Here is a 13328-nt window from a genome sequence, read left to right as displayed (position 1 = left end):
TGTGTTGCCGCAGTTCTTCTGTTGGGCTCCATTATGCTGTGCACCCTGGACACCCACCGAATTTACAGGATTTAATTTGTTCGTCTCTGTGTGTTGCCCTTTTGCAAACTATTTTTGAGCTCCTGAAATGTAGGCTGTCGTCTCTCCCAGTGTTTTTGTATATGCACTCCTGGGCATGTCTTGTGAGATGGATGAAATGGCAGACACAGGTTCTTTCTGGGTGTGGGTGGCGGAGGTGGGAGCTGGTCTCTTAGGAGCTTAGCCTGTTCCTTCTAATCCCCAGGCACCGTCTGTACTGGCACCGGAGCCTCCGTTTGCTAAATTTATTTTTGTTGTGATGGCCGGTCTCTTGTGTGATGTCAGTCACTGGCTGCGTTAGCATTTTCACAGAGGCAAATGCTCTATGAACAAACATTAAGTGATCCTTAGCAGGTGACCAGCATGACCCCTTATAACTGAAGAAGCTATCCAAGACGTCATTAAACCAAATAAACACTTAACTTATTTGGTGACATCTGAGCTCTGTGAGATTTTCACTCTGCATTATACTGGACATGGCATGTGTTCGGCTTAAATGGCTGGCTGCTCCTTTTGCATTAATGACCAAGTTGCAGTGTTCGCCAGCATAGGTCGCAAGTGAATCACTTTGAATGCGAGAGAGCAGGTTAGCTGAAAAACCGCCTCGTTCCGGGGGCTTGCAGCCCTTCTCTGTCTGCTCCGACACGGCACTGAAGGCAGCTGGCTGTGTTCCTACCTGCAGGTCGTGGTGTCGACGAACATCGCCGAGACATCCCTGACGATCGACGGTGTGGTCTTCGTAATTGATCCCGGATTTGCCAAGCAAAAGGTTAGACGCCTCCTCTTCCCACTGCATAATCTTCTCCAATGATCCGCTCCCGTCGGCTGCAAAATCTCCAGATAAACACTCATACATATGAGGCGACACAGGGGATAGAAACACTGTTCTATTTATCCTTCTGACATTTGGGAGCTCTTGGGGGGAATTCAGACGTGTATATTTCAGGTGCCTGGTTGAATTGAAATGATGAATGTGCGAAGGAGAGTTAAGACTCTTCAGCTCAAATTGAATTCAGTTTGTATACATATTCCTGCTGCGATTTGTTGCTCGACATAACACAGCCCCCGCTTCCTACCTTGGCCAGGTGTATAACCCACGCATTAGAGTGGAATCACTGCTGGTGACGGCAATCAGCAAGGCCTCAGCGCAGCAGAGGGCGGGCCGAGCCGGCAGAACACGGCCAGGGAAGTGCTTCCGTCTGTATACTGAGAAGGCCTACAAGACAGAGATGCAGGTGAGTCAGGAATAAGGCCTACAAAATTGTGATCATGGGGCCCAGTTAAGAATCGAGTTGATGCGGGTGACTTACAAACAAGGCCTTCATCACTGAGACAACAATACTTAGATGCAGGACGGTTAGGGACAAGGCCTACAATACAGATGCAGGACGGTTAGGGACAAGGCCTACAACACAGATGCAGGACGGTTAGGGACAAGGCCTACAACACAGATGCAGGACGGTTAGGGACAAGGCCTACAACACAGATGCAGGACGGTTAGGGACAAGGCCTACAACACAGATGCAGGACGGTTAGGGACAAGGCCTACATCACTGAGATGCAGGATGGTTAGGGACAAGGCCTACAACACAGATGCAGGACGGTTAGGGACAAGGCCTACATCACTGAGATGCAGGATGGTTAGGGACAAGGCCTACAATACAGATGCAGGACGGTTAGGGACAAGGCCTACAATACAGATGCAGGACGGTTAGGGACAAGGCCTACAATACAGATGCAGGACGGTTAGGGACAAGGCCTACAATACAGATGCAGGACGGTTAGGGACAAGGCCTACAATACAGATGCAGGACGGTTAGGGACAAGGCCTACAATACAGATGCAGGACGGTTAGGGACAAGGCCTACACCACTGAGATGCAGGACGGTTAGGGAAATGGCCTACACCACTGAGATGCAGGACGGTTAGGGAAATGGCCTACACCACTGAGATGCAGGACGGTTAGGGACAAGGCCTACACCACTGAGATGCAGGACGGTTAGGGACAAGGCCTACACCACTGAGATGTAGGACGGTTAGGGACAAGGCCTACGCCACTGAGATGCAGGACGGTTAGGGACAAGGCCTACGCCACTGAGATGCAGGACGGTTAGGGACAAGGCCTACGCCACTGAGATGCAGGACGGTTAGGGACAAGGCCTACGCCACTGAGATGCAGGACGGTTAGGGACAAGGCCTACGCCACTGAGATGAAGGACGGTTAGGGACAAGGCCTACACCACTGACAGTTTGGGACAGGTCCTGTAAGTACAGGTTGGGGGTAAGTTAGGGAGAAGGCCTGCAAGCCCAGGATGATGGGCAGTTAGGGATGAGAACTACAAGACTGAGATGATGCTGGTGAGTTAGGGACAAATCCTACAAGACTGGGATGTGAATGACACAAGGACAAAAAGACCAAATTGTACTGCTGATGTTCAGAGCGAAGGCCTCAAAATGTCACTCATTCCCCTTTTTTTTTTTATTATTCTGCATCTATGGTTGGTTGGTTCACGATTTTAATGACCTGTGACATTTGAGCTGTTTCTAATCCAGGGTAAGAGATTGTGAATGTAAATGACTGTAATTAAGTAGCTTTTTCACATTTAAAGTTTACCTAGACTTGGTGCTGCCTACGTTTTCCGTATCTCACTTGTTAAAGTAGATGTTGCCATGTGAAATAAATCTGGTGACAGATAAATAGTAGACTGTGACTAGGAGTAGACTCCCTCTTTAATCAGTCACAGCCTTACGTAAGACCCGAGACTCAGCTTTGATTCCAGATGAAAAAGGAATTGATCCCCCCGGCCTTGGACAAACTACAACGGCTGACATCATGGGAGTTCACATGAAGTGCTTTAGGGAGGAGCAGGAGCGGACTGAATTGAAGACGTTAAGATGCAGAATTGGAACTACTGGTGCTCATCACACGTATTTGCAAATTTGCTTCACGTCTGCACAGATGAACGCCTTATGCGTACTGGTGTAATTTCTGCAGTCCGATGCCACACGCCACGGCATCCATCCCCACCGCTTGTATTAGCCGGTGGCAACGAAAAAGATAGTCTGACAAATGTACATGTGAGAGCCAAGTCTTCACTATAACAGGGTAATTCTTTCATGTCAAGCAGAGTGCCAAAGTGAATTTTAAAACAAGTTAAATGGCCCTTCAGATGCTGCAGTCTGGAGGTTCTGTTCTCATGACATATGAGCGTATATGAAAAGATAATTGGGGCCTGACTCATTTGTATCAATTTTCTCTCCTTTCTGTGTTGTGACAGGACAACACATACCCTGAGATTCTGAGGTCTAACCTAGGTTCGGTCGTGCTGCAGCTGAAGAAACTGGGCATCGACGACCTGGTGCACTTTGACTTTATGGACCCACCAGGTGAGAGGGGAGTAAGATGGCCGGTCAGACAAGTGAGGCCTCGGCTTCTTCTGTTTGAGATGCAGCGCTTCCCTAATTGTAATTAAATGCTCTGTGCCTGGTGCATGTCTGGATGGTTCGCCCACTCAGCCTTGGACCTTCCTGAGCCTGTGGTTTAATTCCAAGCAGAAAGGAGCTTCTCTTCTCCACAGCCAGCCTTTGCTTGCTCCATCGCTTTGGGCTGTCAGGGAGATCGTTCCCTTGGGGGGGGGGTGGCTGGAGCTTAGAGTCGCTGAGCTTCAAACCCCCCCCCCATCTCCCATTACAGGACCTGCCACCTTGTACAGTCTTTAATTCCGCACTTCAATTAAACCTTCCCTCCTTTATACGGTCCCAAACAGCATTTCCATACGACGGACTTGGGGAAGTTTGTGGTCTCTGCGGGGGAGAGCCTGCTTGGGGGAGGGGGGGAGGATTGTTACTTTGTTGGAGATTAGCATTATGGGGAGGGGAGGGCGGTTAGCTTTTCCCCCGCATTTTCTCCCATTTTGATCAAAACTAACTGAGACAAGAGGAGTTACTCTGTGATGGCACGAGGGCTTCACTCCAGCTCACCCAGGGTGGGGTGGTGGTTTGGGTCACCTCTCTCGAGGCCAGAGATTACAGTGTCATTACGAAAATCTGCAGTCATGAATGCCATTGACTTTTAGTCCTGATTGCATTTAGCTTTGCTAAATTGAATAGGGGACTTAATTTGTTCAGTAACCAAGCCACTAACCTTTGCTATCCACACGCTTGGAAGGGCTGACTTTTATTTCTCTGTTGGTCTGCCTCTTTCCCCACTTAATAAGCCATGCGGCAGTTGCTTAGATTCTAGATGAGCAAATTACAGGATGTAGACAAGACTGATTCAAGAAGACTTTGGTCATAAGAGTCTCTGTGACATTTTCAGAGTTATGTTTTCAAAGCCTGTATGTCATGAACTTTTAGTGGCATATAGCCCTGAGTTTTAATCGATTTCTGTAAAACCCTCGTTCAGGAAGCCACTCAGGTGTGATTAAAGTAAGAACTTTGTTAAATTCTTGAACTGTGCCTTCAGTGATGTGTTGTGTGTGTGTGTGTGTGAAGTTATATTTTCTGGTAGTTAAGTTCATATTACTCATGAGCTGGATTTAGCAGAAGGCCTTGACTGAGGCAAGCTAATGTAGCCCTTAGTCGCTTAGCTAGCACTCTGAATCAATATCTCATTCGAGGCGGAATGTGGTGTTCAGTGTTTTTAGTGGGGGAAATTTCATAGGCCGGCAACTTGGGGTGGGTGCTTGGCGCACTTGGCCGGGAGCTAATCGTGGAGTCTTGTAATTTTGGGGCGAATGTGTGGCTCTTGATTGAACTTGGGCTGTCTGCAGCTGAAGGTCAGTAATTGCATTTTATGCAGGGGTTACATTGTTTTAAGCGAACAGGTTAAAATCGCATTATATCGTAATTGCATTAGTGACACTGTGGCGTTGAATGAGGAATGTAGCATCCTGGATGTATCGAATGCCACCGAAGCAGGATTCCTCTCGCCGCAGCTCCCGAGACACTCATGCGGGCCCTGGAGCTGCTGAACTACCTGGCCGCCCTGAACGACGACGGCGACCTCACGGAGCTGGGCTCCATGATGGCCGAGTTTCCTCTGGATCCCCAGCTGGCCAAGATGGTGATCGCCAGCTGCGAGTTCAACTGCTCCAACGAGATCCTCTCCATCACCGCCATGCTATCAGGTAATGCCTAGGAGGACACCATCCACAGCTGCTGTAGCACCAGGCCACACTCCAGAACACCCCAGTGTCATGGTGGACGAGTTGCCCAGTCGTATACAAAACAGTGTTCAGCACCCTCACTTTCATACATAGACTGTTCTGGCGGAGGGACTGTACTCTGTGTGTTCCACACACCATTAGTAATTCCCCACGGAATTAGCAGGGAAAAGTTGCATCTTCACGAAAAAAAAAAGAGTTCGTAGAGGCAGACTATGACACACAATGAGCACCGTGGGTTGAGATGAAAACGGATGCCTTTGAATGGGATGAGGGGATTTAACTAGCAGTTAGTATGCAGCACAGATTAGTATTCGGCATGTCGGGGAGTTGCATTTTTCTGCTGAGTTCATTACGATGTCAGCAGCACTGGGCAAGGACGCTGCATCTCCAGAACAGCCCGATTCTCGCATTCGGTAACTTCTGAGTCAGCATGTTCTCCCCGCGGTCAAAAAGGTGGTGGTTAGAGCACCTCTGGAGGAAGAAGAGAATTGGGGGGGGCGACCGGACAGATGTGCGTCACCACTTTCCGTCATCACACCTCGCTCCACTCGATCAACGTCAGCGCAGCGTCAGAACGGCCCGTCCACATCGTCCGTCAAATACGCTGTGTTCTCCCTCGTGACGTTCACTCTCGGAATATTGCGTAGTGCAGGGGTGCCCAATCTTATCCGCAAAGGGCCGGTGTGTATGCGGGTTTTTGGGATAACCTGTAGGTCAGCTGTTCAAACCCAGGTGTGAGGACTCTTCAGCCAATCAGTCGTCTAATTAGTAATTTAATTAGGGAGTTGCAGTGAAAACCCGCACACACAGCGGCCCTTTGCGGATAAGATTGGGCACGCCTGGCGTAGTGCCATCTTTATTTTTTCTTCTTTTTCCCAGGAAAAGAAAGGTGAGACTGTGTCTGTTAAAAATCAAAGTTTATGCAGAATTTGCCTGTTTTTACTGGTAGACTAATTCTCCTTCAACTTGACGGTATGCTTAGACCATCTTTATATTTGCCCCAGGTTTTCTCTCCCCTTAACAAGCAAGTTCGGTATTGTCTTTTGTGCATTTACATCCTTTCTTGTGGTAATGATTATTTTCCTCCTAACGATCAGAAACTTTTTTTTCCCACCCAGCTAGGCTTGGCTAATATCTCATTTTTCATACCGTCATGCTGTCCAGACATTACGGCGTGGTATGCGTTATTTTCAAAAGTAGTGCTATTCCGATATTTTATGAAATTTGCCGGCCGTGGTGGGTGCTGTGCGATATATTTGATTGAACAGATTTTGTCGGCAAGGTTTCAAAATACCACAGTGTGCCGCATTACCGTAAAGGCTGATTTATACTTGCGCATTGAGCCTATGCACAGCTTACGCTGTAGCCTACAGAAGTGACCTACACTGTTGTGGTGAGCATTTATACTTGTGCTGTGGCATGTCTGTGTCGCTCTGCAGTTCACTGACTGTGGTGGGTTTTGCTAACTTATTTTTACTCTGTTATAGGAAACAACTTTGCAAGCTTTTCAGTTTTAACGATAGTTCCTTTACAAGATTATCTAGTATACTTTTTAAAAATCAGTTTAAAGTTTACTCCTGCTTTTCTGTGGGCTGCATGTGCTCTCTGGGCCAATTATAATCATTTTCATACTTGCTGTTTAAACGAATCATAGATGGGTTTGTGAGAAATTTTATTTTAAACTTTTTTTCTTTATTAACATCACAATATCTCAAAAAAATTTCCAATATTGTGCAGCCCTACCATGAACAGCTACAACCGTGGAAAATACAGCAGGCTAGCAACAAGCTATACACAGACTTGTCCCATCCCCAGCTGGAAAAAAGCGATGACAAAATATTTGCTTAGCGGGAAGTCCAACCAAGCGGACCAATCACAGTTGTTGCGGTCTACGTCGCCGCGATATGAAGTTGCATTTTTGGGGAGACGCGCTTCGGGCTACAGCATGGGGAACGTGGCTGTGCTGTACCTATGATCTCAGTCTGGTGCCAAGCTATAAGTCAGCCTTAACTCCACCCAAGGCTGTCTCTAGTTTCATGTGGCCAATAAATGACTTAAACGCGACTCAATCTGTCTGTATGTCATGTGATTTGTTTTTCTCCCCTCTGACGTCCTGCAGCTATGTAGCCTTTTTCTGTGGACGTGTTGACCTGCTAAGCCAATAGGCTGCTCTTTCTTCAGCCGGAATGCCCCCCTCTCTCGTGCCGCACTACCCTAGAGCTCTGTGAACTGATGTAGCTTCTAGGCCTTGTTCCTGTGTCTGTGAATGCTTGACTCATCCCTATGGGCGTCTGTGTTGGGCCCATACCAACCTTGTTTAGTCCCGCAGTGTTTCGTTCGTCCCACGGAGGCTAAGAAGGCGGCTGACGAGTCCAAGATGCGTTTCGCTCACATAGACGGCGACCACCTGACACTGCTGAACGTCTATCACGCCTTCAAACAGAGTACGTATGCCTGCTGAGACACGTGGATGTGGGAGAGTGTCAATCATGTGGTCTCGTCCTAAAACCTGCGGTTCTCAATTCTTGCTGTTTATCACAGGCGGAGGGGTGGCTCTGAGGCAAGGGATCTGTGCCAGCTATCGGAAGGTTGCTGCTTTGAATCCCATGAATGCCAGGAGTGATTCTACTCCATTGGGCCCTTGAGCAAGGCCCTTAACCTGCAATTGCTTCGTCCTGGGTATGATGTTAATCTACATCCAGCCCTGCAAGCAGGTCCTCCAACTTTCAGGGAAAATTTGTGGGTTGAAGGCAGGATTTGCAGTCCAGCCACCAGGACAAAAAACTCACAACTTTGTTTTGAAGTAGTTTCTGCTAAAATCCACAGTTGAGGTACAGTTTTTCCAGTTATGCATGGTGAAAAAGCGGCAGCCTTCAGACGTACTTTGTCATTGTTTGAGGGGAAAAAAAAGTCAGAACCAGCCGAACGAGGAGGTTAGAGCAGCCTTGGATGCAGGCGGCTTGCCAGAATGAGATTGACAGCCCTGTAATGAAGTTATGGGTCCCCACTGTCCCAAAGCTGTGACCTACATAAGGCCCCCCCCCCCTTCCCAACTTACACACACGAGCGTGACGCCCTCACACTGTTCTGCAGATCACGAGTCGGTGCAGTGGTGCTATGACAACTTTGTGAACTACCGGTCGCTGATGTCGGCAGACAGCGTGCGCCAGCAGCTCTCCCGCATCATGGACCGTTTCAACCTGCCGCGACGGAGCACCGAGTTCACCAGCCGCGACTACTACATCAATATCCGGAGGGCCCTGGTCACCGGCTTCTTCATGCAGGTCAGCACCCGCGGCGCCCCCCTCAGGCCAGTGAGGGCCGCCCCACCAGGCCGTGCAAATTTCACTGCCTCTGCGACTTTTACAGCAAATAACGGCAAATCTGCAGGACTGTTGGGGAACACAAACAATAACATGTCTGAACTGACTCGAGCTTTATTTTATTTCAAATAAAAAGGGAGTGTTTCATATCATAATGGATTGGATTTTTATGCATGTACTCGCACTTATATGAGGATGGAGAAATGGCAAATTTATGCGTTGTCTGGAAATATAAATGCCGCAGTGAAAGTGCGTTTCTAGGCGACGTGAAAGGCTGACCTGACAAGTCGAATTACTCTGTTAATATTTAAATATTTGTCAACATTAACCTTTTTTTTCCCCTGAAAGACAAATTCCCTACTTATGCTGCAGTTAGGGTTATTTTCTTTGTTTTAAATTGTGTTTGTTGAGACCGATTTCGTCTTGATAATCATGGTACCTGTCATCTGCATATATTAAAAGTCCGGGATTAACAGAGCGAAGCCCTAGGCTGCTGCTGGTTTGCTCTTCTGCAGCCTGGTGCAATGTGGATGCTGATTGGTCCACCCCTCTGCATGGGACCCGCCCCTCTTTGTGCATGTGACCTGAGTACCTTTTGAGTTGAAACCCCCGGATGGTGTCAGTCTGTCCTCCAGATTGCTAGACTCCTACCAGTTTTATAACGCTCAGAAAAATAATGGGGGATGGATGGATCCCATGTTGAGTGCCCGCATCGCCTCTCTGCGTGCACTTTCGTTTACGTGCGTGTTCATCTTTTTTTGTGTTTTCCCGCGGCGTGGGCAGGTGGCTCACCTGGAGCGCACAGGGCATTACCTGACCGTGAAGGACAACCAGGTGGTGCAGCTCCACCCATCTACCGTCCTGGACCACAAGCCAGAGTGGGTCCTGTACAACGAGTTCGTGCTCACCACCAAGAACTACATCCGCACGTGTACAGACATCAAGCCCGAGTGGTGAGCTGCTGCCGGCTGCCGTCTCCGGAGCACGAGACGCCTCTGTGGTCACATGTTCACCCTCCCTTTGTTTGTTGTTATATGTGTAGACATTTTATATTCAAGCTTAATATAGCACATTTATGCACTTAGCAGCTCAGTGGATGCTGAAGAGGGCTGTATACCGTACGTTTAGATGTATCTCTAAAGGTCTGCTGGTGGCTTGGCTCTTCAGCAGCAGGATTCATAATGACGTGGGGTGGGGGGCCTTGGCTGTAGTCGGAGGTACTTTAAGCCGGATTCCCACAAATGGGTTATAATTCATTTTCTATAACAGCGTCAGCCCAGTAACTTAAATGTAAATGTGGAGATCATTAGGTCGGTGTGTCTCTGCTGTGCATCAAACCGCCTATCCCCCGGTCTTTTCAGGCTGGTTAAAATCGCCCCCCAGTACTACGAGATGAGCAATTTCCCGCAGTGCGAAGCGAAGAGGCAGCTGGAGCGCATCGTGGCCAAGCTCCAGACCAAGGAGTACACCCAGTACTGAGGGGGGGGGGGGGGGGACACAAGTGGAGGCCCCCGCACATCGTGGATCAGTAATATCTCCAATCGTTTGCCATGCTTCTGTGAAACAGTCTCTTAGGGATTTTTTTCTGCTGTTGTTTTTTCTTTACTCTTCAGATTTAATTATTTTTTATAATGTTTGTGTTTTTTTTTTTTTTGCTTGAAAGCACTTGCAAACACTGTCATCGATGGCATTCATAGAATGGGTTTTTGGAGGACATTAGGCTATATCTGGTTAGGGCTTTCAGCAGGAGCGCAGCTATTGACCATGTTATGCATGATCAGTCTTGTGGATGTTGACATTCCTTTTATAAAATTGTGAACTCCTTAAAGAAATGTACTTGCTCAGAAAGTCCTTGTTTATTCAGTTCAGCTTTGACTTTAATAAAGACTTAATACAAGGCTTTGACGGTTTGACATGTGAGCTGTGTTTAAGTTCTGTGGGGCGGGGGGGGGGGGGGTCACAACTGGAGAATTCTCTGTAGAATAAAATGTTAATGTGTCTGAATAGCATCGGGTTGTGCTATGTGGACGAACATACATTACCACTGTGAATAATGAAATTAATAAACTTTTCAAGGCTTTTAGAAAAGCATTCAAGCCATCTTCTCTTCTGTTACTTTGTGGGTGGAAATCATTTTTTTTTTTATTTTTTAAAATGTGTATTTGTGCTGTCGTCTGGCCTGCAGTGATTTGCCATTACCTGTGGAACCAGAGCCTTGAAGTACTTGGGCATTTACTGGAAAACTGCAAATGCCACCAATCAATTAAAGCGGGTGTATTTTTAGCAGACATAAGTGCAAATCTGAGAGGTGATCTGAGAGAGCTGTTGTTAAATATAAACACTGGGGAGGAGATCGATGGAGGCCCTTTCATGCACTGGAGGAAAGGTACGTGTACGTCAGTGAGACCAAACAAATCTCTGTGTGACGGAGCTGTTGCCTTTTATGTGGCATTGAGAGCATTTCCAGCTAATGGTCTTGATAGACTTAAGAGATTGTTTATCTGCAGGACTTATGTTTGGCGTGTGAATAATTTTTTGTCTCCGGCAGAGAGACTGAGGGACATATATGACTGGTAGAAATACTTGGCTGCACTACTTTTTAGTTTCCTTGACGTATGACTTATAAGGCTGTGTGACAACTTACTGAAATTATATAGATCCCCCTCGTTTTGGTTATTTTTGGCAACGCTTGAGCCATGTGGGATCATTATTGGCGCCTCGTGGAGGCTCTGCATGGTGAATGTAGGTTTTGAGAAGCCTCTGTGAACCCGGCACATGCCCATCTCTTGGGGAGGGTTAGGGTTCTCAATCTGCGTTCTCAATTGTGGCATGATAAAAGGTGGTGGTCTGCAGCCTAGAACACTGCAAACAAAGGTCAAACGTAGAAGCCACACAGAATTTCACCTTCAAAAATGTGCAGTGGTCATGTCTCTCTGTCTCTGTTACACGTGAATCTATATGTAACACTTGTCCGTATGTGGGCATGGTTCCAATCTGATTCTTTTTTTAGTGAATTCCTCGCATGAAATCCCACCACAGATTGAGTCTTTCCACCTGTAGGTCTCACTGAATGCACACAGATAAAAGTTGATCTAAAGTACTTGTGATAAATTTAAGGCAAGGAAGAACAATGGTTTATGCTGGTTATTATTTGCTGCTGAATTCCTAATTAGAATGAATTCCTAGATTAGCTGTTGTGTGAATGAATTTGCACAATTTAGGCTAAACTAGATATACTAATTTAGGACCTGATGTTCTCCTTCAGATGTTATATAAAATGTGTGTTGAAATACCTGTACGTGTGAAAAGAGAGTCTGTATTATGAGATGCCTGCCAACAGACATATACATTTATACTGGTAACTTTTGTTCATTGTTTTAAAGCTGAGAACAAATAATGTATTCATAATAATTATAGGTATGCCTTATTGAGACGTTTTTCTTTAACACAAATTGCCAAATGAAGATTGTAATATCTATCATGCCCACCACTTGTTTTTAAAGTTCAGAATATGCCACTACGAATGCATTGCTTAGCAAACAAGCAAACTGGACAGATGTCATCACAGGAAAGGATGATAATAGTTTTCTTTGTGCTTCAACGCTCCAATGTGAATAGCTGGCTGTCATTTCGGTGATTCACATTTGGCGTTCACCTTGGTTTTCGGCTCTTAGGTATCTGTTTTGAAAGTCCATGGCAAATAAAAGGTCGGAAATGTGCTTCCACAAAAGAAGTAGCAAAAGGTGTCCCAACTGTAGTTCTCTTACAACCAGGTGCAGGTGCCCATACAGAATTGACGTCTGCTGTGGACTTTCTCAACATGGGAGGTGATGCCCTATCCTCAGCATTGTCACCACGGACACAAAGGACATATTCATACCAGGGATGGGAATCTGTACAGATACGATGAAAGCTGAGATGCACTTGAAGGTGAAGTGACCAAAGTTAGCCAATAGGGGGATTTTGCTCACCGTGCACAGAGAATATGGCTTTAAAAGGTTAATGACTCTGGAGATTCCTGCTTAGTGTTTTACCCGCATACAGCATATGCAAACTGACATAGAGCCAGGTGGTTTATCCACGATTAGCCAGGTTCCTGATGAAATTGTGCCGTCTAATTCGCTGTTCGTCATCATCTTGTTCAGTTAAGACCGGGGCCATTGATACATTAAGCGGGAAACTGAGCTACATGAATTTCTAGATGTTAGAGCAAACTGCTCCGTCAAAGGCCGCTGCTGCCTTCTCAGCCAAAAACCAAACAGTGTGACATTTGCATAGATCCCCAACAGTGTTTTGTCAAGTTTCAGTTATTCTTTTTCTTTTTTTTTTTTTTTTGGGTGGGTGAGCTGGGGAGTCGGGGGGGAGCGGGTGTTACTTTCAGAAGCTTTAATATTCCACATTCAAATCCTACATAATGACATGCTGGCATGGGTAACTGGAACGCCTCATCGGGCTTCCTCCGGAGCAGAACCATCCTAGATGGGAAGCAGTCTGTTCCTGTCTGTCTCCACTGCGGTTTGAATAAATTCATGAATGGTCAAGATGGAAGCCTTGCCATTTGTTTGACTGCACTGAAAGACAGGCCCTGCGATGAGCTTCAATCCCCACCCAACCTGCTTTGTTACTCTCGCATTTTTGATATTAAAACACGTCGGAGTCTTTCCCCCTCAAAACTGGAAATCGATGTAGTAAAAATTGCTGACTAAAGGCAAATTGCTGGAGAGAGCGACATGAGTCAGTGTTTGTCCAAAATAGCTTC

The 13328-nt window shown here is 46.7% G+C and overlaps 1 protein-coding gene across 6 annotated transcripts in view; it reads left to right on the top strand.

Moving 5' to 3' along the window:
- The window catches only part of dhx15 (DEAH (Asp-Glu-Ala-His) box helicase 15), a 28706-nt gene extending 18232 nt beyond the window's left edge, over positions 1–10474 (top strand). For 5 of the 6 annotated variants that reach the window (XM_072697644.1, XM_072697643.1, XM_023832323.2 and 2 more), the window contains exons 7-14: positions 761–847; positions 1164–1313; positions 3357–3465; positions 5016–5207; positions 7568–7690; positions 8340–8530; positions 9353–9522; positions 9931–10474. In XM_072697644.1, the coding sequence (XP_072553745.1) occupies positions 761–847; positions 1164–1313; positions 3357–3465; positions 5016–5207; positions 7568–7690; positions 8340–8530; positions 9353–9522; positions 9931–10048 (1140 nt within the window). In that variant the 3' untranslated portion in view covers positions 10049–10474. Of the gene's footprint in view, positions 1–760; positions 848–1163; positions 1314–3356; positions 3466–5015; positions 5208–7567; positions 7691–7787; positions 7926–8339; positions 8531–9352; positions 9523–9930 lie in introns of those variants that run through there. The other variant, XM_023832325.2, reaches the window with a different exon arrangement.
- The last annotated feature ends 2854 nt before the right edge of the window (positions 10475–13328 follow it).

This window comes from Paramormyrops kingsleyae, chromosome 12 (assembly GCF_048594095.1).
Source record: "Paramormyrops kingsleyae isolate MSU_618 chromosome 12, PKINGS_0.4, whole genome shotgun sequence".
In the NCBI taxonomy this organism is placed as follows: Eukaryota; Metazoa; Chordata; class Actinopteri; order Osteoglossiformes; family Mormyridae; genus Paramormyrops; species Paramormyrops kingsleyae.
Note: the sequence above shows the minus strand (reverse complement) of the source record. Positions and strands in the feature narration are given on the sequence as shown.